General features: G+C 50.2%; 1 protein-coding gene across 1 annotated transcript; it reads left to right on the top strand.

Moving 5' to 3' along the window:
• The first annotated feature begins 140 nt into the window (after window positions 1-140).
• DSTYK (dual serine/threonine and tyrosine protein kinase) lies at window positions 141-24,858 on the top strand. The gene is made up of 13 exons (XM_066565192.1): window positions 141-443; window positions 6,477-7,258; window positions 7,989-8,643; window positions 10,366-10,640; window positions 12,771-12,854; window positions 14,218-14,394; window positions 15,216-15,345; window positions 16,706-16,862; window positions 17,693-17,825; window positions 19,028-19,141; window positions 20,184-20,298; window positions 21,151-21,285; window positions 22,961-24,858. The coding sequence occupies exons 1-13, from the start codon at window positions 212-214 to the stop codon at window positions 23,146-23,148; spliced, it is 3,177 nt and encodes a 1,058-aa protein (XP_066421289.1). The 5' UTR covers window positions 141-211; the 3' UTR covers window positions 23,149-24,858.
• The last annotated feature ends 1,190 nt before the right edge of the window (window positions 24,859-26,048 follow it).

Here is a 26,048-nt window from a genome sequence, read left to right as displayed (position 1 = left end):
GTTCCGCGCACACTCAGCGCGGCCGGTGGAGGCGCTTCCCCTCGGGAGAAGGCGGCGGCCGCGGGGGTCGGGGAGGCGGGAGGGGCGGGGGGTGGGGGGGGTCGGGAAGAGAGGAGATCCTCGGGGAGGTTCCTCCCCGAACATCGGCAGCCTGGCAGGGCCCGAGAGCTGCCCGCGGTGGGGAGGGGATAGCGGGGCGGACCCGGAGGACATGGAGGGCGAGGAGGCCCCGTCATGGCGGGGTCCCGGCGGGGCCGTGCGGGAGCTTTGCCGCTCCTTCGGCCACTACAACCGGCACCTGGCGCGGCTGCAGCACAACCTGCGAGAAACCAAGAGGTTCTTCCGCGACGTCAAGTTCTCCCAGGGACATCCCTTCGCCTCGGCGCCTGCCGGTGACGGCCCCCGCTCCGCCTTGGATGGGGTTGGGGGTCCCGGGGACGGCGGTGAGAGGGGGCCGGGGGCGGGCGGGGTGCGAGGGTGAGGGGTCTGGGGGGGTAAAGGGGGAACCTCTGCGGGTCAGGGGTCTCTGGGGGGCTTGTCAGGGGTCTCTGGGGGGCTTGTCAGGGTTCCGGTGAGGAGTGAAGTGTCCGGCTTGGGGGAGCTGTCATGGGGGTTACCGGGCTGGGCGTGCCTGGAGGGTGGGAGAGGCTTTGTGGCTGTCATTTAAGATGGGTATAAGGACAATATTCTTCTCCCAGAGGGTGCTGGGCACTGCCCAGGCTCCCCAGGGAATGGGCACAACTCCAGGAGCGTTTGGACAGCGCTCCAGGGATGTTCAGGGTGGGATTTTGGGGGGTCTGTGCAGGGCCAGGAGCTGCACCCACCATCCCTGCGGGTCCCTTCCATGGATTTATGATGGGGACCCTCTGCCCCTGACCCTCACCTGCAGCTCCAGCCCTGCAGGGAGGGGAGGGGGTTCAGAAGAGGCAGCACAATGAGGGGCTGGCATTCCCTGTTTGTCCCGGAATTCCCTGGGAATTGTGGCCTCACTGGGACCTCTCTGCTCAGGGAATGAGGGGCTGGCATTCCCTGTTTGTCCCGGAATTCCCTGGGAATTGTGGCCTCACTGGGGCCTCTCTGCTCAGGCAATGAGGGGCTGGCATTCCCTGTTTGTCCCGGAATTCCCTGGGAATTGTGGCCTCACTGGGGGCTCTCTGCTCAGCTGCTGCTGTTGACAAACAGCTGAGGGTGGCACCTCTGCTGCCACGGGCAGGACTTGGTGTTTCCATGAGACTGTCTCGTGAGAGGGGCTCAGTGTGAGGTGAAAGGTCCATAAAGGTCTTCTTCATTCATCCCCAAAAGGCTCCTGAGTCATCTCTTGTGGCCCCTTGTCTGGGATCCTTGTCTGGGATTCTTGTCCAGGATTCTTGTCCAGGATTTTTGGACCTGCTCATCTTTGCAGTCCAAATCCTGGTTTCACATTCACGTGTTGAGTTTTTCTGTCTGTGTCTAAAAAAATAATTGGTTTTGGGCTGATTTGGGGTTTGTTTTCCCTTCGTGGGACTGTGGAGTTGTGGCTGGAAAGGTTTTGGGAGCACCTCAGGATTTTGGGGAGTGGCTGCTGCCCCTCTCACCAGGCTGGGTGGGGAAGGAGATTTTGGGAAGGGGCAGAGCCAGGTGAGCCTGTGATGTTTGGAATTTGGGATTGTTGTGCCTGGAGAAGAGAAGGATTTGGGGTGATCTGATGAGAAAAATGGAATATTTCCAATATTTCCAAGGGATGGAGTGCCAGCACACAGGGAATGGCACTGCCAGAGGGCAGGGAGAGATGGGATTTTGGGAATAAATCCTTCCCTGGGAGGATGGGGAGGGGCTGGGATGGAATTCCCAGAGGAGCTGTGGCTGCTCCATCCCTGGGAGTGTCCCAGGCCAGGTTGGATAAAATGGAAAAAAGGAGAAAAACTGGATCAAGTGCTTGGAGCTTCCATAGATCCCATAAATGCGAGCTGAGGTTGTTCTGCCGAGCTCTGGGCGGATTTGGAGAGGAGTCCTGGTGAGAGGCGCCCTTGTTCCGTGGTGGACAGACCTCCTTTGATCCCGGGAATTCATGGGATGTGTGGATGTGTGGATGTGTGCCCCGGGGCTGCCCCGAGCGCCGGTCACATGGCCCGGGCCCGGAAGGGGCTGGGATGGGGCAGGGATGGGGCAGGGATGGAACCAGGGTGGAGCAGGGATAGGAATGGGGCCGCGATGGGGCTGGGATGGAGCTGGGGTGGGGCAGGGATAGGGATGGAGCAGGGATGGAACCGGGATGGGGCTGGGATGGAGCAGGGATAGGGATGGGGCCGCCATGGGGTTGGGATTGAACCAGCGTGGGGCAGGGATAGGGATGGAGCTGGGGTGGAATTGGGATGGGGCAGGGATGGAGCTGGGGTGGAACCAGGGTGGGGCCGGGGTGGAGCAGGGATAGGAATGGGGCCGCGATGGGGCTGGGATGGAGCTGGGGTGGAATTGGGATGGGGCAGAGATGGGGCTGGGATGGGGCTGGGGTGGAACCAGGGTGGGGCCGGGGTGGAGCAGGGATAGGAATGGGGCCGAATGGAGCCAGGATGGGGCTGGGATTAAACCAGGGTGGGGCAGGGATGGAGCTGGGATGGAACTGGGATAGGGATGGAGCTGGAATAGGGCCAGGATTGAATTGGGATGGGGCTGGGGTGGAATTCGGATGGAACCAGGGTGGGGCCAGGAAGGATCAGGGATGGAGCAGGGATGGAATTGGGATGGGGCTGGAATGGGGCCAGGGTGGAGCTGGGATTGAATTGGGTTGGGTCAGGATGGAGCCAGGATAGGGATAGGGCAGGGGTGGAACCAGGGTGGAGCAGGGATGGAGCCAAGATGGAATTGGGATGGAGCTGAGATGAAATTGGGATAGAGCCTGGATAGGGCAGGGATGGAGCTGGGATGGAGCTGAGATGAAATTGGGATAGAGCCTGGATAGGGCAGGGATGGAGCTGAGATGAAATTGGGATAGAGCCTGGATAGGGCAGGGATGGAGCTGGGATGAAATTGGGATAGAGCCTGGATAGGGCAGGGATGGAGCTGGGATGGAGCTGAGATGAAATTGGGATAGAGCCTGGATAGGGCAGGGATGGAGCTGGGATGGAGCTCCAGCCCCTGGCACTGCCCAGGAATGTGGCTGCATCCCTCAAAAGTGGGAAGTTCTGATGCCACTTTTTGTTGAGTCCCTTCCACCCTGGATCTGTGTCTGTGCTGATCACAGGGAAGGTGTTTTAACCTCAGATCCTGGAGAAAAGATGGATGTGGCAGGACGTTAGAAGTTCTGATCCAGCTTTTTGTTGGGTTCCTCCCACCTTGGATCTGTGTCTGTGCTGATCATGGGGTGTGGAATCATGGGAAAGGTGTTTTAACCCTGGATCCTGGAGAAAAAAATGGATTTGGGAAGACCTTGGGAAGGGTGTTTCAACCACAAATCCTGGAGGATTTGGCAGGACTTTGGAGCAGTTTCCCAGTAGCCAAAGGAGCTCCAAGAAGGCTGGAAAGGGAAATTTTCACCTGGAAAGGGGAATGAGGAAAGGTTGAGATGGGATATAGGAAGAAATTCCTCTCTGTGAGAGTGAGGAGGGGCTGGGATGGAATTCCCAGAGAATTCGTGGCTGTTCCATCCCTGGGAGTGTCCAAAGCCAGCCTGGAGCATCCTGGGGTACTGAAGGTGTCCCTGAATGGCAGAGAAACAGGAGGAGCTTTAAGGTCCAACCCAAACCATCCCAGGATTCTCCATCCACATAAATAATCCTTCAATAATTTAATTTAAGCTGCTGTATCCCAGTGATTTTTTGGAGATATTTTTGCTGGATTTAAGGATCCATTCCTTCCTGGAGGGAGGAGAGGGAACTCTGCTGCCTCTGAAGCCTCAGCAGAGAAAGGGCTCTGCCTCTGCAGCCCTCCCTGAATCGCTTTTTTCATGCTCCAGAGCCTGAATCCCAGGACAAGATCCAAGCAATGTCCCCAGATCAAAGCCATCCTACAGATGAAGGCTCAAATGTGCAATTTGTGGGATTTTCCCCAGATCTTTATCTTTTGTGAGCTCCTGGTCAGCTTCCAGCCCTCTGGTCACTTGATGTGGCTCTTGAAAGGCTTGTTTGGAAAACAATCCCAAAAATCACATTTAAGGAGAGATTTCTCCCTTCAACCATTCCCAAACTCGGCAATTGGGGCTCAGAATTGGGGTTTTGTGGGGCAGGGGTGCAGTGCTGAGCCCCAAATAGGCTTTTTCCTTAGTTTTGGGGTGGAAAAACGCCTCCAAAATCCTGAAAGATTTGAGGGGAAGGCAAACCTTGGGCAGGATTTTAAAGGAGCTTTAAACCAATCTAAAACTACACAGAGTGCTCCAAATTTGGCTGATTTTAATTAAACTGGAGTGATTAAGCTGTCAGAGTGAGGAGAGGGATGTGTTGTAGGATGTCTTTAACGGGGTTTGGAGTGTGAGGAGGATCCTGTTTTCCTCACAATTCAGGCTACCAGAACATGACTCATGAAAAAAAAAAAGAATTTTAACAGCAAATTTTAAACAGAATTTTTAACCCTGTAAAATCCATTCCAGTATCAGAACAATCCCAGTGCTTTGTACCTCTCAAATGGGGCATTTTTTTAGGGCCTGGTGGTTCCATTTCCCATTTAATTTCATTCCTGGGATTTTTGTGTTCCTGATGAGGGATTTGTTTGTGTTTTTGGGGCTGTCAGAGTCATTCTGTGCTGTGCACGAGGGTCATGCTGAATTTAGCTCTTGCCAAAGCTGCATTTAGGATTAAAAAAAAAAAAAAAAAAAAAAAAAAAAACCAGAAAACAGGAGCTAAACTCAGTCCTGAGCTTGAATTAGCACAGCCAGGTGATGGTTGTGGGGTGTGAGGGAGGTTTGTGGGGTGTGAGGGAGGTTTGTGGGGTGTGAGGGAGGTTTGTGGGGTGTGAGGGCCGTTTGTGGACTCTGAGGGCCATTTGTGGGCTCTGAGGGAGGTTTGTGGGGTGTGAGGGTTGTTTGTGAGGTCTGAGGGAGGTTTGTGGGGTTTGAGCAATGTTTGTAGGGTCTGAGGGCCATTTGTGGGCTCTGAAGGCCATTTATGGGCTCTGAGGGAGGTTTGTAGGGTATGAGGGCCATTTGTGGGGTCAGACTGATATTTGCAGGGTCTGAGGGCACTTTGTGGGGTCTCTGGGCACTTTGTGGGGTCTGTGGGCACTTTGTGGGGTCTGTGGGAGGTTTGTGGGCTCTGAATGATGTTTGTGGGGCCTGAGTGACGTTTGTAGGGTTTGAGTGACATTTGTAGGGTGTGAGGGCCGTTTGTGGGCTCTGAGGGCAGTCTCTGGGGTCTCTGGGAGGTTTGTGGGATGTGAGCTACATTTGTGGGCTCTGAGGGAGGGTTGTGGGTCTGAGGGAGCCTTGTGGGCTCTGGGGGAACCTTGTGGGGTTTGAGGCTGTTCCGGAACCTTCTGGCCGGCAGCAAAGTGCCTTCCCTGGGGCTCATCCCGTCCCAGGCTGCTGGGATTCTGTGCTCCTGTAACGATCCTGAATTAATTCTTGTCCTGCAGTTGGCACAGCAGGAACTCCCCTATCAGCAGCTCGGGGTGTTCCCCCGGCTGTGGGGCTGCACTGCCCCATTTTTAGGGCCAAACCCTGATCCCAGTCCCATTTCAGGCCCCATTTTTAGGGCCAAACCCTGATCCCTGTTTCAGGCCCCATTTTTAGGGCTGTACCCCTGATCCCTGTCCCATTTCAGGCCCCATTTTTAGGGCCAGGCCCTGATCTCTATTTCAGGCCCCATTTTTAGGGCCAAACCCCTGACCCCTGTTTCAGGCCCCATTTTTAGGGCTGTACCCCTGATCCCTGTCCCATTTCAGGCCCCATTTTTAGGGCTGTACCCCTCATCCCTGTCCCCGTTTCAGGCCCCATTTTTAGGGCTGTACCCCTCATCCCTGTCCCTGTTTCAGGCCCCATTTTTAGGGCTGCACCCCTGATCCCAGTCCTGTTTCAGGCCCCATTTTTAGGGCCAAACCCTGATCCCTGTCCCTGTTGCAGACCCCAGCCCCTGATCCCAGTCCCGTTTCAGGCCCTGTTTTTAGGGCTTCACCCCTGATCCCAGTCCCGTTTCAGGCCCCATTTTTAGGGCCAAACCCTGATCCCTGTCCTGTTGCAGACCCCAGCCCCTGATCCCAGTCCCATTTCAGGCCCTGTTTTTAGGGCCAAGCCCTGATCCCTGTTTCAGGCCCCATTTTTAGGGCTGCACCCCTGATCCCTGTCCTGTTTCAGGCCCCATTTTTAGGGCTGCACCCCTGATCCCTGTCCCCGTTTCAGGCCCCATTTTTAGGGCCAAGCCCTGATCCCTGTTTAAGGCCCCATTTTTAGGGCCAGGCCCTGATCCCTGTCCCCGTTTTCAGGCCCCATTTTTAGGGCTGTACCCCTGACCCCTGTCCCCGTTTCAGGCCCCATTTTTAGGGCTGCACCCCTGATCCCTGTCCCGTTGCAGGCCCCAGCCCGGTGTCGTTCCCCCAACACGAGGAGGAGCAGCTGCAGCGCTCGGTGAGCTGGAGGCCCTGCCTGCTGATCCTGGGCCAGAACTGCCGTGCCAAGGGCCGCCTGCTCAACACCCTGCTGGGCCAGGAGCTGCTGCCCACCCCCGGCACTGGCACCCAGGAGCTGCTGCCCACCCCTGGCACTGGCACCAAGGAGCTGCTGCCTGCTGCTGGGGCTGGCACCAAGGAGCTGCTGCCCGGTGCTGACACTGCAGAGCTGCTTTCCATCCCTGGGCCTGGCACTGTCACCGAAGAGCTGCTTTCCACCCCTGGGACTGTCACCAAGGAGCTGCTGCCCACCCCCAGGGCTGGCATGGGCACTGAGGAGCTGCTGCCCACCCCTGGGACTGGCACCGAGGAGCTCCTGCCCATTGCTGAGGCTGCCACTGAGGAGCTGCTGCCCATGGCTGGCACCGAGGAGCTGCTGCCCAGGGCTGGCACTGAGGAGCTGCTTGCCACCCCTATGGCTGGCACCGAGGAGCTGCTGCCCACCCCTGGGGCTGGCACAGGCACCGAGCAGCGCTGCCGGCGCCGCCGGGTGCGCTTCACGCACGGGGCGCGGCCGCGGCTGAGCCTGGCACTGCCCGGGCAGTTTGAGCTGGTGCAGGCGCTGGTGGCACACAGCGGGCACTGGGACACCATCCCCGAGCAGGACCTGCAGGTGCCAGGGGACGCCGAGGATCCCGCACAGAGGGTGGCAGAGCTGGAGGTGGTGCTGCCTTGCGCGCTGCTCAAGGTCAGGGTGGCACCGTGCCCGGCACTGCCGCCGTGCCTGGGGAGCCTGGGGTGGCACTGCCAATGTCCCTGATCTGTGGGGAGCTTGGGGTGGCACTGCCACTGTCCCTGGGTAGCTTGGGGTGGCACTGCCACTGTTCCTGGTCTGTGGGGAGCTTGGGGTGGCACTGCCACTGTCCCTGGGGAGCCTGGGGTGGCACTGCCACTGTCCCTGGCATGTGGGGAGCTTGGGGTGGCACTGCCACTGTCCCTGGCATCTAGGACGTGACATTTACAGCCCTGATAAATTAATTCCCAAATTGTCCCTGCCCTGGTCTGTAGGGAGTTCGGGGTGGCACTGCCACTATCGCTGGTCTGTGGGTAGCTTGTGGTGGCACTGCCATTGTCCCTGCCCTGGTCCATGGGGAGTTTGGGGTGGCATTGCCACAGCCCTATTCAATAAATTCCCCTACTGGCTCTTTCCTGGGACACTTGTCCTAAGTTTTGTCCTAAAATTCCAAGGCATTTGGTCCAAAAAGAGGAATTTGGAGTTAGGGATCAGCCTTGTCCTAGACTGGGCTAAAACTCCAAGGATTTGGTCCAAAATGAGGAATTTGGAGTTAGGGATCAGCCTTGCTGAGACTCCAGATCTGCTTTGAAGAGTTCCAGGTTTTTTGCTGTGTGAACGACTCCCAGAACATTTTTCTGTGGAAAAAACCTCTCCACACCTCCTCTTATTTTCTTTTTCCCAGGAAGTGGACATCGTGGTGGCTCCATGCCGAGGCTTCCAGTCAGCTGAGTCCACCCTGGCCGAGTTTGTGAACCAGGTGCTGCCCGTTGTCACCTTCGCCATCAGCGAGCCCCAGCTGTCCCCATCGGACCAGGCAGAGCTTCGGGAAATCAAACAAAAATTCTCCCTCCCCATCTTCTTCCTGCGAATCCCCGAGGCCGGCAGCGAGCTGAGCTCTCCCAAAAACCCCCCCAAGGACAACAAATCCCCTCTGCACCTGCAGCTGCTGGATCTGGAATACCTGAGCCCCTCCAGCCCCTGCGGCTGCGGCGTTCCCGGCTCCTCCATGCTGGTGGAGCAGCTGGAGAAGCTGAGGCTGCTGAGCTCCTTCTCCAGGCAGGTGCTGCAGCAGCACCTGGTGGAGGCAGCCACGAGGCTGAGCGAGGTCCACGGGCGCTGCCTCAACATCTTCATCAACCAGGCCTTCGACATGCAGAGGGACCTGCAGATCACCCCCAAGAGGTTGGAGTACACGCGCAGGAAGGAGAACGAGCTCTACGAGTCGCTGATGGGCATCGCCAACCGCAAGCAGGAGGAGATGAAGGAGATGATCGTGGACACCCTGGGCAATATGAAGGAGGAGCTGCTGGAGGATGCTGCCAGCATGGAGTTCAGAGGTGGGAGCCAGCTGGAGGGTTTGGGGGTGGTTGGTGGGGAGGGAGGTGGGAAGAAAGGCAAAACTGGCACAGGAGTTTGGTGGGGTTGCAACCTGCAATTCCTGCATGGTCACAGAGCCCTAAACATCAATCAAAAGCTGGGATCAAGCAGATCATGACCACAGTAATTGATGGATTCAGTGTGGTCACAGAGCCCTAAGTAAGGATGAGAATCAGGGGTCAGGCAGGTCCTGACCACGATAATTCCATGGATTCAGTGAGACTCCACCCTGCAATTCCTGGATGATCCCAGAACTCTAAACACAAATCAAAATCCAGGGATCAGGCAGATCGTGACCACAATAATTGATGGATTCAGTGGGATTCCAACCTGTAATTCCTTGATGGTCATGGAACCCCAAACATGAGTCCAAATCTGGGATGAGGCAGATCCTGACCATGAAAATTCCATGAATTCACCAAGACTCCACCCTGTAATTCTCAGATGATCCCAGAACCCCAAACAACAATGAAAATCAAGGATCAGACAGATCCTGACCGCAATAATTCTTAGATTCAGTGAGACTCCAACTTGCAATTCCCAGATGGCCCTAGAACCCCAAAGATGGATGAAAATCAGGGATCAGGCAGATCCTGACCACAATAATTAATGGATTCAGTGGGATTCCAACCTGTAATTCCTGGATGGTCACAGAACCCCAAACATGAGTGCAAATCTGGGATGAGGCAGATCTTGACCACAATAATTCCATTAATTCAGTGAGACTCCAACCTGCAATTCCTGGATGGTCACAGAACCCTAAACACAAATCAAAATCTGGGATCAGGCAGATCCTGACCATGATAATTGCATGAATTCAGTGGGATTCCAACCTGCAATTCCTGGATGGTCACAGAACCCTAAACACAAATCAAAATCTGGGATCAAGCAGATCCTGACCATGATAATTGCATGAATTCAGTGGGATTCCAACCTGCAATTCCTGGATGGTCACAGAACCCTAAACACAAATCAAAATCTGGGATCAAGCAGATCCTGACCCACAATAATTCCAGGAATTCAGTGAGACTCCAACCTGCAATTCCCGGATGGTCCCAGAACCTCAAACACGGATGAAAATCAGGGATCAGGCAATATCCATTTTTTGGTAGGATCTGTTGAATGAAGTGATAATGATCTTGGATAAAATAATTGTGGATGAAATAGTCAAAATCTTGGATAAAGTCATTAATAATCTTGGAAAAAATAATTATAATAATCCTGGATAAAATAATGATAATAATATTGAATAAAATAATGATAGTAATCTTGGAAAAAATAATTATGATAATAATGGATAAAATGGTCATAATTGTAAATAAAAGAATGGTGATAATATTAGATGAAATAATGACAATAATATTGGATAAAATAATGATAATATTGGATAAAATAATGATAATATTGGATAAAATAATAGTTATCTTGGATAAAATGATAACAATCTTGGAGAAAATTATCATAGTAATCTTGGAGAAAATGATAATAAATCTTACAATAATAATCAATAATCTTGAATAAAATTATCATAATCTTGTCTAAAACAATAATAATGCAATTCTGGCATCATTGGGAAGAGCATTATTTTAAAACCCCGTTAGGATCAGCGTGTGCTCCTCAGAGCACCCCTCAGGACTGCTCTCCCAACAATCCCAGATGATTTTCCCTCCCTTTCCCTGCAGACATCATCATTCCCGAGAGCGGCGAGCCCGTCAGCTCCAAGGACATCAAGCGCTGCATCCAGCAGATCCAGGAGCTGATCATCTCCAGGCTGAACCAGGCTGTGGCCAACAAACTGATCAGCTCCGTGGATTACCTGAGGGAGAGCTTCGTGGGCACCCTGGAGCGCTGCCTCAAGAGCCTGGAGGAGTCCTGGGAGGGCCCCGTGCTCCCGCCCCGGGGGCTGGAGAAACCCCGCGAGGGAGCCGTGCACATCACCAGCAACTATCTCAAACAGGTCTGGGATGGCTGGGGTTTGGGGTGCTGCAACTGCCATGGGCCTGAATTTGGGTGGAATAGTCAGATTATGGCCATAAAGCACACATGAGATAATCAATTAGCTCCCAAATCTGTATAAAATAACCAAATTATTGCCATAAAACCACCTAAAAACTCTGGAGAAACCCCGCGAGGGAGCCGTGCACATCACCAGCAACTGTCTCAAACAGGTCTGGAATGGGGCTGGAATGGCTGGGGTTTGGGGTGCTGGAACTGCCATGGGCCTGAATTTGGGTGAAATGGTCAAATTATGGCTATGAGATGACATAGTAAATCAATTATCTCATAAGTCTGTATAAATAATTAAATTATGGCCATAAAAACACCTTAAAACTCTGGAGAAACCCCATGAGGGATCCATGCACATCACCAGCAACTGTCTCAGGCAGGTGGGGATTGGGGTGCTGCAACTGCCATGGGCCTGAATTTGGGTGAAATAGTCAGATTATGGCCATAAAACACACATGAGATAATCAATTAGCTCCTAAATCTGTATAAAATAACCAAATTATTGCCATAAAACCACCTAAAAACTCTGGAGAAACCCCGCGAGGGAGCCGTGCACATCACCAGCAACTGTCTCAAACAGGTCTGGAATGGGGCTGGAATGGCTGGGGTTTGGGGTGCTGGAACTGCCATGGGCCTGAATTTGGGTGAAATGGTCAAATTATGGCTATGAGACGACATAGTAAATCAATTATCTCATAAATCTGTATAAATAATTAAATTATGGCCATAAAAACACCTTAAAACTGGAGAAACCCCATGAGGGATCCATGCACATCACCAGCAACTGTCTCAGGCAGGTGGGGATTGGGGTGCTGCAACTGCCATGGGCCTGAATTTGGGTGGAATAGTCAGATTATGGCCATAAAGCACACATGAGATAATCAATTAGCTCCCAAATCTGTATAAAATAACCAAATTATTGCCATAAAACCACCTAAAAACTCTGGAGAAACCCCGCGAGGGAGCCGTGCACATCACCAGCAACTATCTCAGACAGCTCTGGAATGGGGCTGGGATGGCTGGGGTTTGGGGTGCTGCAACTGCCATGGGCCTGAATTTGGGTGAAATAAGGGATTTATGGCCATAAGACATACATGAGGTAACACAGTAATCAATTATCTCATAAATCTGTATAAAAGAATCCATTTACGGCCATGAAACGCACATGAGATAACACAGGAAATCAATTAGCTCCCAGATTTGTGTAAATAATCAAATTACAGCCTGAAAACATCCATGGGATAACACAATAAATCAGTTATCTCATAAACCTGTATAAAATTACCAGATTATTGCCATAAGACCACCTAAAAACTCTGGAGAAACCCCGGGATGGATCCATGCACATCACCAGCAACTGTCTCAGACAGGTGGGGATTGGGGTGCTGGAACTGCCATGGGCCTGAATTTGGGTGAAATAGTTAAATTACAACATTAAAACACATGTGAGATAACACAGTAAATTAATTAGCTCCTAAATCTGTATAAATCATCGAATTATGGCCATGAAACACACTTGAGATAACACAGGAAATTAATTAGCTCCCAAATTTGTATAAATAATCAAATTATGGCCTAAAAACATCCATGGGATAGCACAATAAATCAGTTATCTCATAAACCCTTATAAAATAATCAAATTATCTCCTAAGTCTGTATAAAATAATAACTTTATGGCCATAAAATCCCCTTGAGATAACACAATAAATCAATATCAACATATAAATCAATCATCTTATAAGCTTTTATAAAATAATCAAATATGGTCTGGAACCACCCATGAAATGATATAATAAATCAATTCTCTCATAAACCTGTATAAAGTAATCAAATTAAACCTTAAAAACACCCATGAAACATCACAATAAATCAATGTGAAATAACACAATAAATCAATTATCTCATAAACCTGTATAAAATAATCAAATTACAACCTAAAACACCCATGAAACAACACAATAAATCAATTAACCAAGTGATTCCTGGACCATCCCAATTTTTTTTTCCATTTTCACAGGCTCTGGCAAAGCTCCTGGCTGGCAGAATTCCCATTTTTCCCTCTTTTTTTTTATTTTTCCAGATCCTGAATGCAGCCTATCACGTGGAGGTCACGTTCCACTCGGGTTCAACGGTGACCAGGATGCTGTGGGAACAGATCAAACAGGTGTGGACGCTTGGAAAAGGGAATTTTGGAGCAAAAAATCCTCTCAGCTGTTCCCAAAATTCACTCTGGGACTTTATTCCTGGGGATTTCCATGCCTGGAAGTGCCCAAGGATGGAGATTGGAGCATCCTGGGGTGGTGGAATGGGATAAAATTTAAAATCTTTTCCAGTCCAAGCCATTCTGGGAGTTCCAGGATTTTCATTCCACAATATTGATGGGAAAATCAGGGAGAGCTGTTCCCAAATTGGTGACATTTCCAGGGAAGCAGCTTTTTGTGTGGAAATTCCAGGAGCTGGAATCAGCACTTCCTGTAATTAGTGGGTAATTAAGTTGCTCTGCCTCACCCTTCATTAGAAACCACAGAATTCCAGAGTGGATCCTTGTCCCAGGAAAGGAGGAGGAAGAATCTGGAATTTGTTCCCACTTTGAGGAAAAGTTTTGTTCTTGCTCATCCAGCCAAGGAGGGAACAAAGTTCCAGCTCAGGGGAGGAATTTCAGGAGGAAATTTAGGTTGGATTTAGGAAAAAGCTTTTTGCTAAAAGAGTGATAAAGTTCTGGAATGGGAGGTGGTGGAGTCGGCATCCCTGGATGTGTTTAAAAAAATATTGGATGTGGCACTGGGTGCCTTGGATTGGGGCTGATTCCAGGGATTTGGGGCTGATTTTTGGGATTTGTGCCATGGATTGGAGTTGATTTTGGGGATTTGTTCCTTGGATTTGGGCTAATTGCAGGGATTGGTGCCTGGGATTGGGGATTTATTCCAGGGATTGGTGCCCTGGAATTGGGGCTGATTTTTGGGATTGGTGCCTTGGGATTGGGGCTGATTTTTGGGATTTATGCCATGGTTTGGGACTGATTGCAGGGATTGGTGCCTTGGATTTGGGACTAATTTTTGGGATTTCTGCCTTCAAAGGCAGGCTCATTTTTGGGATTTGTGCCTTGGATATGGGGCTGATTTTGGGGATTTGTGCCTTGGATTGGGACTGATTTATGAGATTTGTGCCATGGATTGGGGGCTGATTTTTGGGATTGGTGCCTTGGATTTGGGGCTGATTCCAGGGATTGGTGTCTTGTATTTGGGGCTGATTCCAGGAGTTTGTGCCTTGGATTGGGGGCTGATTGCAGAGATTCGTGCCTTGGATTTGGGGTTTATTCCAGGGGTTTGTGCCATGGATTGGGGGCTGATTTTTGGGATTGGTACCTTGGATTTGGGGCTGATTCCAGGAGTTTGTGCCATGGATTGGGGGCTGATTTTTGGGATTTAGTTGTGGTGTTGGGGCTGGGTTGAACGCGATGATCCCAAAGCTCTCTTCCAGCCTGGTGACTCCGTGACTCTGGGATGATGATTCCGTGATTTTCCCAGATAATCCAGCGGATCACGTGGGTCAGCCCCCCGGCCATCACCAGCGACTGGAAGAGGAAGGTGGCCCAGGACGCCATCGAGAGCCTCAGCGCCTCCAAGCTGGCCAAGAGCATCTGCAGCCAGTTCCGCACGCGCCTCAACAGCTCCCACGAGGCCTTCGCCGCCTCCCTGCGCCAGGTCCGGGGAAGGGAGATCCAAAATGGGGAGGGAAATGTGGGGTTAAACTGCAGAAACAGCAAAAAACTGACTGGGAGATCCGGAATGGGGAGGGAAATGTGGGGTTTAAATGACAAAAATAGCAAAAAACTGCCCGGGAGATGGGGAATGGGGAGGGAAATGTGGGGTTTAACTGCAGAAACGGCAAAAAACTGACTGGGAGATCCAGAATGGGGAGGGAAAAGGGGGGTTTAAACTGCAAAAACTGACTGGGAGATTGGGAATGGGGAGGGAAATGTGGGGTTTAACTGCAAAAACTGCCTGGGAGTTCTGTCTGTCTGTCTATCTATCTATCTATCTATCTATCTATCTATCTATATCTATCTATCTATCTATCTATATCTATCTATCTATCTATATCTATCTATCTATCTCTATCTATCTATCTATCTATCTATCTATCTCTATCTATCTATCTATCTATCTATCTATCTCTATCTATCTATCTCTATCTATCTATCTATCTCTATCTATCTATCTATCTATCTATCTATCTATCTATCTATCTATCTCTATCTATCTATCTATCTCTATCTATCTATCTATCTATCTATCTCTATCTATCTATCTATCTATCTATCTCTATCTATCTATCTCTATCTATCTCTATCTATCTATCTATCTATCTATCTATCTATCTATCTATCTATCTATCTATCTATCTAATCTATCTATCTATCTATCTCCCTATCCATGTAAATGATGTTTCTGAGCTGTGCTGGCCGTTGCAAGCCCGGGTGTCCCCGCATGGGCAGCGCAGTGAGGCCGTGCTGTCCCCGCAGCTGGAGGACGGCCACTCGGGCCGGCTGGAGCGCACCGAGGACCTGTGGCTGAGGGTGAGGAAGGAGCACGCGCCCCGGCTGGCCCGGCTCTCCCTGGAGAGCAGATCCCTGCAGGACGTGCTGCTGCACGGTGAGAGCCTGCTGGGAAAGGGGACACTGAGGGGAGTGGGGACACTGAGGGGAGTGGGGACACTGAGGGGAATGGGGACACTGAGGGGAGTGGGGACGCTGAGGGGAATGGGGACACTGAGGGGAGTGGGGACACTGAAGGGAATGGGGACACTGAGGGGAGTGGGGACACTGAGGGGAGTGGGGACGCTGAGGGGAATGGGGACACTGCTGGGAATGGGACACTGAGGGGAATGGGGACACTGAAGGGAGTGGGGACACTGAGGGGAATGGGGACACTGAGGGGAGTGGGGACGCTGAGGGGAGTGGGGTCACTGATGGGAAGGGGGTCACTGAGGGGAGTGGGGACGCTGAGGGGAATGGGGACACTGAAGGGAGTGGGGACGCTGAGGGGAGTGGGGTCACTGAGGGGAATGGGGTCACTGAGGGGAATGGGGTCACTGAGGGGAGTGGGGTCACTGAGGGGAATGGGGTCACTGAGGGGAATGGGGTCACTGAGGGGAGTGGGGTCACTGAAGGGAGTGGGGTCACTGAGGGGAGTGGGGTCACTGAAGGGAGTGGGGTCACTGAGGGGAGTGGGGACGCTGAGGGGAGTGGGGACACTGCTGGGAATGGGGTCACTGAGGGGAATGGGGTCACTGAGGGGAATGGGGACACGGCTGGGAATGGGGACACGGCTGGGAATGGGGTCACTGCTGGGAATGGTCACTGCTGGGAATAGGATCCTGCTGGGTGGGGGATTCTGTTGGAGTGAGATCCTGCTTGGAGTGGGGTCACTGCTGGGGATGGGGTCACTGCTGGGAGGGGATCCTGTTGGGAATGGTCCCTGCTGGGAAGGGTCACTGTTGGGAATGGTCCCTGCTGGGAAGGGTCACTGTTGGGAATGGGTTCCTGCTGGGAGGGGAATCCTACTGGGAAGGGTCACTGCTGGGTGTGGGTCACTGCTGGGAATAGGATCCTGCTGAGAATAGGATGCTGCTGGGAATGGGTCACTGCTGGGAATGGTCCCTGCTGGGAATGGGATCCTGTTCCCTTTTTCTCTGGGCAGCAGTGGAGGGGAGGGAGTTTGGATTTTCAGTCCATTTTCCAGAAAATCCAGTTTGGATTTTCACTCCATTTTCCAGCCAGGTTTCAACTGGCACCTCCCAACCACCTCACAGTTAGGAATGTGCAGGAGGGAAAAATGTGGACTGGGGGCTGACTTTTGGGATTGGTGCCTGATTTTTTGGATTTGTGCCTTGGATTGGGGCTGATTGCAGGGATTGGTGCCTTGGATTGGGGGCTGATTTTTGGGATATGTGTCTTGGACTGAGGGCTGGTTTTTGGGACTGGGGACTGATTTTGGGGATTGTGCCTTGCAGGGAAGCCCAAGCTGGGCAGGGAGCTGGGCCGAGGCCAGTATGGGGTGGTGTACCTGTGTGACAGCTGGGGGGGACACTTCCCCTGCGCCCTCAAATCCGTCGTCCCTCCGGATGAGAAGCACTGGAACGACCTGGCACTGGAATTTCACTACATGAGGTCTGTATGCTGAGTGCTTCCCCCATTCCACCGGGATCTGATTGATTTCCCAGGATTATTCAAGCTGGAAAAGCCCCCAGCCTGTGGCTGATGTCCCCTTTGTCACCCAGCCCAGAGCTCGGAGTGCCACATCCAGGTTTGCTGCAGGAATCTGGGATTGGAGCTCCTGGAATGCTCCTTCCTGCCTTAATCGGATTCCCTGCTGCCTGTGCTGTCCAAATTCAGAGGAAACTCGAGTTTACAGACCATAATAACCAGCAACTCTCCTCCCCTGATTCCTGGTGATCAATCCTCTCTCCTTGTCCTGCCTGAATCCCCAAAAAAGCCAAGGATGGCTCTGCAGTGCAGAGAGCAGCTGCTTTGCAGTAAACAGCTGCAGGCACAGCCAGCTGAGAGAAGAATGAGTTTTTTTTGTGACTCTAACCTTTAAAAAGGCTTTTTTCTTTTTTTGACTTTAATTGGCTCAGACAGCTGAGGATTGTGCTACCCTGAGCTGTGCTGGGAATTTTTGCTAAATCTGCAGCTCTGGGGCTTCTTCCCTTGGCCTGGGCTGGAGAACAGGGACAAAAATGACCCAAATTTTCTGTGCTGAACCTTCTGCAGAGATTGTGGGGCTTCTTCTCTTGGCCTGGGCTGGAGAATGGGGCCAAAAATGACCCAAAATTTCTGTACTGAACCTTCTGTCAGTCCCTTCAGGGACTTGGGGGGCCAAAAATGACCCAAATTTTGTGTGCTGAACCTTCTGCAGAGACTCTGGGGTTTCTACCCTTGGCCTGGGCTGGAGGATGGGGTAAAAATAACCCAGATTTTTTGTGCTGCCCCCTCTGCAGGTCCCTGCAGTCCCACGAGAGGCTGGTGCACCTGCATGGCTCCGTTATTGATTATGGCTATGGAGGAGGCTCCAGCATTGCTGTGCTGCTGATCATGGAGAGGCTGCACAGGGACCTCTACACGGGGCTGAAGGTGCCAAATTCTCTTATTCAATATTTATTTTATTTTTATTTTATCCCTGGAAGTGCTGGGACAGAGCTCAGAGCAACCTGGTTTAGTGGGAGGTGTCCCTTTGCCCATGGGATGAGTTTTGATCTTCCTTCCAACCCAAAGTTGATTCTCTAATTTTAAAAAATCACCATTAATCTTCAAAACAAAGCTGGAATTACTCAATTTTGGTAAAGAAGAGCAGGCCAAAGTAACTTCTAGGCATAAAATCTGAGTTTTTCCCCTCAGACTAAACTTGATTTAGTGCGAAGTGTCCCTGCCCATGGGATGAGTTTTGATCTCCCTTCCAACCCAAAACTGACTCTCTAATTAAAAATCCCCCATTCATCCATAAAACAAAGCTGGAATTACTCAATTTGAGTAAAGAAGAGCAGACCAAAGTAACTTTTGGGCATGAAATCTGAGTTTTCCCCCTCAGGCTAAACCTGTTTTAGTGGGAAGTGTCCCTGCCCATGGGATGAGTTTTAATCTCCCAACTCAAAACTGATTTTCTAATTAAAAATTCCCCATTAATTCATAAAACAAAGCTAGAATTACTCAATTTTGGTAAAGAAGAGTAGGACAAAGCAACTTTTAGGACTAAAATCTGACTTTTTCTCCTCAGATTAAACCTGGTTTAATGGGAAGTGCCCCCTTACCCATGGGATGAGTTTTAATCTCCCAACTCAAAACTGATTTTCTAATTAAAAATTCCCCATTAATTCATAAAACAAAGCTAGAATTACTCAATTTTGGTAAAGAAGAGTAGGACAAAGCAACTTTTAGGACTAAAATCTGACTTTTTCTCCTCAGATTAAACCTGGTTTAATGGGAAGTGCCCCCTTACCCATGGGATGAGTTTTAATCTCCCAACTCAAAACTGATTTTCTAATTAAAAATTCCCCATTAATTCATAAAACAAAGTTAAAATTGATCAATTTTGGTAAAGAAGAGCAGGCCAAAGCAACTTTTAGGACTAAAATCTAAATTTTCCCCCTCAGATTAAACCTGGTTTAGTGGGAAATGTCTCTGCCCATGGGATGAGTTTTGATCTCCCAACTCAAAACTGATTCTCTAATTAAAAATTCCCCATTAATCCGTAAAACAAAGCTGGAATTACTCAATTTTAGTAAAGAAGAGCAGAGCAAAGCAACATTTAGGACTAAAATCCACGTTTTTCCCCTCAGGCTGGGCTGGAATTGGAGCCACGGTTGCAGATTGCGTTGGATGTGGTGGAAGGGATCCGGTACCTGCACAGCCAGGGCTTGGTGCACAGGGACATCAAACTCAAAAATGTCCTGGTAAGGAAAATCCCTGCCTCTGCCTCATCCCAGAGCTGATTGAGTGGGAAAAAACAAGCTTTAAGTGAGGGAATAAATTTCTCCACATGGGTTATTTTAAGCTGTGCTGGTGTCAGCCACAGGGAGGTTTTGCTGCCTCTTTTCCTGGCTGGAATTTTGGGCAAAGGGAGCAGGAGCCCCTCACACAGGGCAGGGGTTTATGTACAAAATCACCTCAGCCCCTGGCTGGGTAATAATTGGCATTGACTCCATGATTCACAGAAGGGTGATCAATAATAATCTTTATTAAGAAACCCTATTAAGGGGGTTAAATATAATTATTTATTAAGAAACCCTAGAAAACTATTGCTTTTATAGACAGGCACTTGTTACCTCATTGGTCCTCCAATCAGACACCATCACCACTGGTTAATTAAAAATCCACCCTCTGGTGAACAAATCTCTATAACAAATCCCACATATTCACAATAACGGGCGCAGCAAGTGAAGATAAGAATTGTTTCTCATTCTTTTCTCTGATCTTCTGCAGAGGTTTTGGGGCTTCTTCCCTTGGCCTGGGCTGGAGAACAGGGCCAAAAATGACCCAAATTTTCTCTGCTGAACCTTCTGTTAGTCCCTGCAGGGACTCGGGGGCCAAAAATGACCCAAATTTTGTGTCCTGAACCTTTTGCAGAGATTTTGGGGCTTCTTTCCTTTGCCCTGGGCTGGAGAACAGGGCCAAAAATGACCCAAATTTTCTGTGCTGAACCTTTTGCAGAGGCAGGACAATGCCTGGGACAGTTGTGGGTTGCTCTCTGTGACCAGAGAGCTGCTGCCACAGAACACATCTCGAGCTGTTTATTCCAGCATTTCCAGCTCTTTATTTTCCAGCTGTTTATTTTCTAGCATTTTTCTATTATCATTACATGGTTATGACAATAACCAGAAAAAATTTTTTTTTTTTTTTTTTTTTTGCAAAACCAGCACAATATCAAAAATCAATATTTTATAGGAGAAATGAGGTTCTCACCTGCCTAACTGTGGCTTTTTTTTTTTCCCCCAGCTGGACAAAAAGAATAGGGCCAAAATCACAGATTTGGGGTTCTGCAAACCTGAGGCGATGATGTCTGGCAGCATCGTGGGCACCCCCATCCACATGGCTCCCGAGCTCTTCACAGGTAGGATCTCCCTGGATCCCCTGCTCTGCCTGGAATTCTGAAGGCAATTCCTTGGAATTCGTCTCTCAGTAGCTCCTGAGGTCATTCCAACCCCAGGAAATTCCCTGCTTTCCATGCATGCCCTGGAATTTTTAAGTGCCACTCTTGACAGAGGATAATGGGGTTGGTCAGCTCTGCTGAGGTAATTAACACCCTTGCAATTAGAAGGGTAAATTATCATTAGGAGGAAGCTGGAAATCCTTGGCTTTCATAGGGAAATACTCCAGGAAGGATTCCCTGGAAGGAATTCCCAAGCTGTTCCCACCTTGGAGTGAGTTTGGATTCTCTGGGAATTCTGGCAGCTGCTCTGAGGGTTTTTCCTGAGTTTTGGAACCACTTGGAAATTCAAATCCCAGTTATCCCAATCCTTTTGTTCTGCCAGAGCTGCTCCTGCTTGGATAAGGTTGGGATGCAAAGGAAACATCCCTATTTGTGTGGATTTAGGGGATATCTGGGATATTTCTGGGATGAGGGGCTGATATTTGGCTCTGACAGAGCTGAGCCTTACAGGTGTTGGTGTTTAAAACACACCTGAGCTCAGTTTGGGAATTCCTGGTACTTAAATTTATTAATCCTTGTTTTATAAATATATAAATCCTGGAAATTTATACTTAATTTGTATATTTACATTTATAAATCCTGGAAATTGGAAAAGCTTAACCTTGATCCCAGCTCCTGCTGCCTTCCTGGATTTCACACAAGTTTTGCCTTCCTGCTGTGAAATTGAGGTTTAAATTTGGGGAGGGGGGAGCCTGGAATCACCCCTCAGCCTGCCCAGCTCCCAGGGATTTCTCCCTGCTGTTTTTTTCCCAGGGAAATACGACAATTCCGTGGATGTTTATGCCTTTGGGATCCTGTTCTGGTACCTCTGCTCGGGCCACGTGAAGTTACCTGAGGCTTTTGAGAGGTGTGCAAGCAAAGATCACCTGTGGAACAACGTCAGGAGAGGTACCTGGGCTTGGCTCAACTCTGGAACACCTGGGCTGGTGGGAAAATCCACTTTTGTTCTGCTGGTGGGGAGGTGAAAGGTAAAAATCCCAGAATTCCTGAAGCTGGAAAAGATTTCTGGGATGGAGTCCAGGCAGTTCCTCCCTGGGAGGGGCTGGGATGGAATTCCCAGAGGAGCTGGGGCTGTTCCATCCCTGGGAGCATCCCAGGGTGGGTTGGACAGTGGATTAAATGGGTAAATTGGATAAAATGGGTAAAATGGCTCCAGCCTGGGATAGTGGGAGGTGACCCTGCCCATGGGATTGGATGATCCTTTCCAACCCAAACCATTCCATAATTCTCTAAAAAAATCCCAATTTCAGGACTCCTGACTCATTCCCAGCTTGTAAATTCCAGATTATCTGTGGCTGCCCCATCTCTAGAAGTGCCCTAGGCCAGGTTGAAAAGTGGATAAAAAGGATAAAATGGGTAAAATGGCAGCCTGGGAGGTGTCCCTGTCCATGGGATTGGATGATCCCTTCCAACCCAACCCATTCCAGGATTCCCTGGGCTGGATTAGATAGGAGTATTGGGAATAAATCCTTCCCAAGGGATGGAATTCCCAGAGAATCCATGGCTTCCCCATCCCTGGGAGTGTCCCAGGCCAGGATGGAGCACCCTGGGATAGAGAAAAGTGTGGAGCTGATGATTCCTTCCAACCCAAACTATTCCAGGATTCCCTGGGCTGCTTTGGATGGGATATGGGGAATAAACCCTTCCCTGGATTCCCAGAGAATCCATGGCTGCCCCTGGATCCCAGGGAGTGCCTGGGATGGGGGAAGGTGTCCCTGCCCATGGAATGGGAGGAGTTAAAGGTCCCTCCCAACCCGACCCAGCTCAGTGCTCCAGTCCATGATTCCATGGATTTGGGCACCCTCTGGAAGTGTCCACCACTGCCCTCAGCCATTCCTGGGCAGCATTGCTGGAATGTGCCCCTTTCCCAGGAGCTCCAGACCCCACCCAACCCCTCTAGCTGCTTTCCCTGGATGTGAGCACGGGGCATGGCTTTCCTTGGACATTCCTGGAAATTCCTGCTGATCCCTCTGTGCCACCCAACCCCTCCAGCTGCTTTCCCTGGATGTGAGCACGGGGCATGGCTTTCCTTGGAAATTCCTGCTGATCCCGGTGATCCCCTTCACCTGCTTTCCCTGCATGTGGGCAGGGTTTTCCCTGGAAATTCCTGGCATTCCTGATGATCCCTCTGTGCCACCCAACCCCTCCAACTGCTTTCCCTGGATGTGAGCATGGCAGGGCTTTCCTTGGAAATTCCTGGTGATCCCCTGTGCCACCCAGCCCTTTCATCTGCTTTCCCTGGATGTGGGCAGGGTTTTCCCTGGAAATTCCTGGTATTCCTGGTGATCCCTTGTGCCTTCCAATCCCTCCACCTGCTTTCCTTGGATGTGAGCACCAGGCAGGGTTTTCCCTGGAAATTCCTGGTGATCCCCTATGGATTCCGGGTGATCCCAGTGTGCCACCCAACCCCTCCACCTGCTTCCCCTGGATATGGGCAGGGCATTCCCTGGAAATTCCTGGTGATCCCCTGTGCCACCCAAACCCTCCACCTGCTTTCCCTGGATGCGGTCAGGGTTTTCCCTGGACATTCCTGGCATTCCTGGTGACCCCGCTGTGTTTCCAGGGGTTCGCCCGGAGCGGCTCCCGGTGTTTGACGAGGAATGCTGGCAGCTGATGGAAGCCTGCTGGGACGGGGACTCCTCCCAGCGGCCCCTGCTGGGAATCGTGCAGCCCATGCTCCAGGGAATCATGGACAGGCTCTGCCGGGCTCCCTCCGAGCATCCCAACAAAGGCCTGGATGACTCCACCTGAGCGGGAACTGCGGCAGCATTTCGGGAATTGAGGCGGGATTTGGGCAATTCCAGCCCCGCCTCTGCCGTGGAGCTGCGGGCACAGGGAGGAGCTCCAGGGGTGACAGCTCCATCCCAGTCCTGTTATCCCTCTGGAATTGTGTGGGACAGGGGGGTGACAGCTCCATGCCAATCCTGTTATCCCTATGGAATTCTTTGGGACAGGGGGGTGACAGCTCCATCCCAGTCCTGTTATCCCTATGGAATTGTGTGGGACAGGGTGGGGCTCAGGGGGGTGACAGCTCCATCCCAATCCCACCCGATGGAATTCTGTGGGACAGGGGGTGACAGCTCCATGCCAATCCTGTTATCCCTATGGAATTCTTTGGGACAGGGGGGTGACAGCTCCATCCCAGTCCTGTTATCCCTCTGGAATTGTGTGGGACAGGGGCTCAGGGGGGTGACAGCTCCATCCCAATCCCACCCTGGTATCCCTATGGAATTGTTTGGGACAGGGGGGTGACAGCTCCATCCCAGCCCTGTTCTCCCCATGGAATTGAGGGATGGAAAACCCAAACCCTTCGTGCTCACGTTGTGGCTTTGCCAATCCCACCCCAAGCCTCGGGAGGGATCCATGGGATGGGAAAATCCCTTCCCAAAACCCCAGGAGAACCATCCTGCCCCTCCCTCTGCCTTTGGCAGCAATTCTAGAGGAGAAGAAGGAAAAGGCACCAAACTTTAGGATAAGGAAGTGTTGGGAAGCTCCAAGGAGCTGGAAATGTTTACATGGACAGGAGCAAAGCTTCCATATTTTTTTTTTCTATGGGGACTTGGAAAACCCCACCTGGATAAGCTATTGATCCCTAATCCCACCTTTTCCTCCTCTTTTTCCCCTCTCCTTTGCTTCCTTCAATTTCTTGGAATGGCTGGAGAAACCGTCCCTTGCTTCCACGCTGCATTCCTCAGAGGTTCCGCTTTGTAGCAGCACAAAAAGTCCTTAAAATTCTTGATTTTTCCATGGGGGAAAGTGCCAAAATTCCTTTAAAATCAGGATTTGGGGCTTGGAATTCATGGGATTGCCGTGGCAGTTTTAAATTGGGCTGAGTGTGCACAGGAATATTTTAAAAAAATGAGGATTTTCCAGCTTTTTTTTTCCAAGTTGGATGGGAAGAAAGATCCTTCCTTCTTCCCCTCACTTTCACTCCAGGACTGGAATTCAGTTGGAAAGAATTAAAAAAAGTGGGGATAGGGAAGAAGGGGGATCCTGGGCAAGGTTGTCTTTCCCAAATTCCTGGAAATCCCAGTTTGCTTCCTGCATTTTTGGGGTGGAATTGGGCTGATCTGGAGCAGGAAATGCCCCTTGGTGGCTCCATGAGGAGCTGAGGAGTTGGGAATTCTCCAGCTGGAGTTCCCAGGGAAGGTGGAATTCCTTGGCTGAAATTCCAGCTGCCCGTGGCCGAGGATGGGTTTAGTGGGAATCTTTTCCTTTCTTTGTGCAATAAAATGGATTCAGGAGCTTTTTATGGAGGAAAGAAAAAAAAAATGTCTTTAATTGTTTCTTCTCTGCACCCATGGGGGATGTGCCAGAATTCCCAGTGGGATGGGGGCAGATCCAACCTCTCCTGCCATTCCAGAGTGGGAATTTTGTGGATCCAATCCCTGCTGTGCCATTCCAGAGTGGATTTCTGTAGATCCAGTGTCTGTATTTGAATTCCAGAGTGTTTCCAACTTCTCCTGGCATTCCAGAGTGGGTTTTTTATGGATTTAACCTCTCCTGGCATTCCTAGAGTGGTTTTTATGGATCCAATCCCTGTTTTGGCATTCCCAGAGTGGATTTAGATGGATTCAACTTCTGCCATTCCCAGAGGGGGTTTTTATGGATCCAGCCCCTGCTCGGCCATTCCAGAGTGGTTTTGTTATGGATCCAACCTCTCCTGTCATTTCCAGAGTGGATCCAATCCCTGTTTTGGCATTCCCAGAGTGGATTTGTGTAGATCCTCTGGAAAAGTGGGAATGGCCTCAGGAAAAACCTTTGGAAAAGTGGGAATGGCCCTCAGGCAAAAGCTCTATAAAAGTGGGAATGGCTCTGGGGAGATCCTCTGGAAAAGCGGGAATGATCCTCGGGGAAAACCTCTGGGAAAGTGGAGATGGCCTGGGGGAAACCTGTGGAAAAGTGGGGATGGCCCTTAGGGAAACCTTCTGGAAAAGTGGGAATGGCCTCGGAAAAAAGCTCTGGAAATTGGGGAATGACCCTTAGGGAAAACCCCTGCAAAAGCAGGAATGGCCTCGGGATGGCGCTGGAGGAGCGGGAATGATGAAGGGGGATGAAGCCCGAGCTCTGTTCCTGCGATTCCCGAGCTTTTCCTGTGGCTCTGCCCCCACAATTCTCTGCAGGCGTTTTTGGGAATTTCCCGGTGAAATTTTTTTCTGCCTGCCTAGAGTTGGTGTTGGGAGATTCCACAGCTTTTTATCCCTCAAATCAGGGTTTATTTTATTTTATTTTATTTCATTTCATTTCGTTTCATTTCTTTATTCTTTATTTTTTCCTCTGGTTTTAATATTTTATATTATTTTATTTTTTCTATTTTTATTATTTTATTTGTATTTTATTTTTCTTTATTTTTAATATTTTGTTTTATATTTTTTATTATTCGATGTTTTATATTTTATTTTGTAATTTTTATTATTTTTAATTTTTATTTTATTTCCTTCTCTTTCCTTTTATTTTATTTTTTCTTTCCTTTTATTTTTTTCTTTTATTTTATTTTTTCTTTATTTTCTTTTCTTTTTATTCTATTTTTTCTTTATTTTTTTTTCCAAAAGCAGCCTGTCCTTTCCAGTAGAAATCCAGGTAATACCGGCAAAGGCCCAGCTTCCCCCTGCTATTTCAGTTAATTATTAGAATAAAAATTATTTTAATGA

Source organism: Molothrus aeneus, chromosome 24 (genome assembly GCF_037042795.1).
Source record: "Molothrus aeneus isolate 106 chromosome 24, BPBGC_Maene_1.0, whole genome shotgun sequence".
Lineage (NCBI taxonomy): Eukaryota > Metazoa > Chordata > Aves > Passeriformes > Icteridae > Molothrus > Molothrus aeneus.
The sequence above is the reverse complement of the archived record's forward strand: the minus strand, read 5'-3'. Positions and strand labels throughout refer to the sequence as shown.

What these genes read in the sequence shown, in the direction of transcription:
- DSTYK (XM_066565192.1), top strand. Translation starts at nt 212, where the DNA reads ATGGAGGGCGAGGAGGCCCCGTCATGGCGGGGTCCCGGCGGGGCCGTG. An exon ending in CCAGCAACTATCTCAAACAG is followed by an intron (nt 10,641 to 12,770) that starts GTCTGGGATGGC and finishes TTATTTTTCCAG; the next exon opens with ATCCTGAATGCAGCCTATCA. An exon ending in CTGGAATTTCACTACATGAG is followed by an intron (nt 16,863 to 17,692) that starts GTCTGTATGCTG and finishes CCCCCTCTGCAG; the next exon opens with GTCCCTGCAGTCCCACGAGA.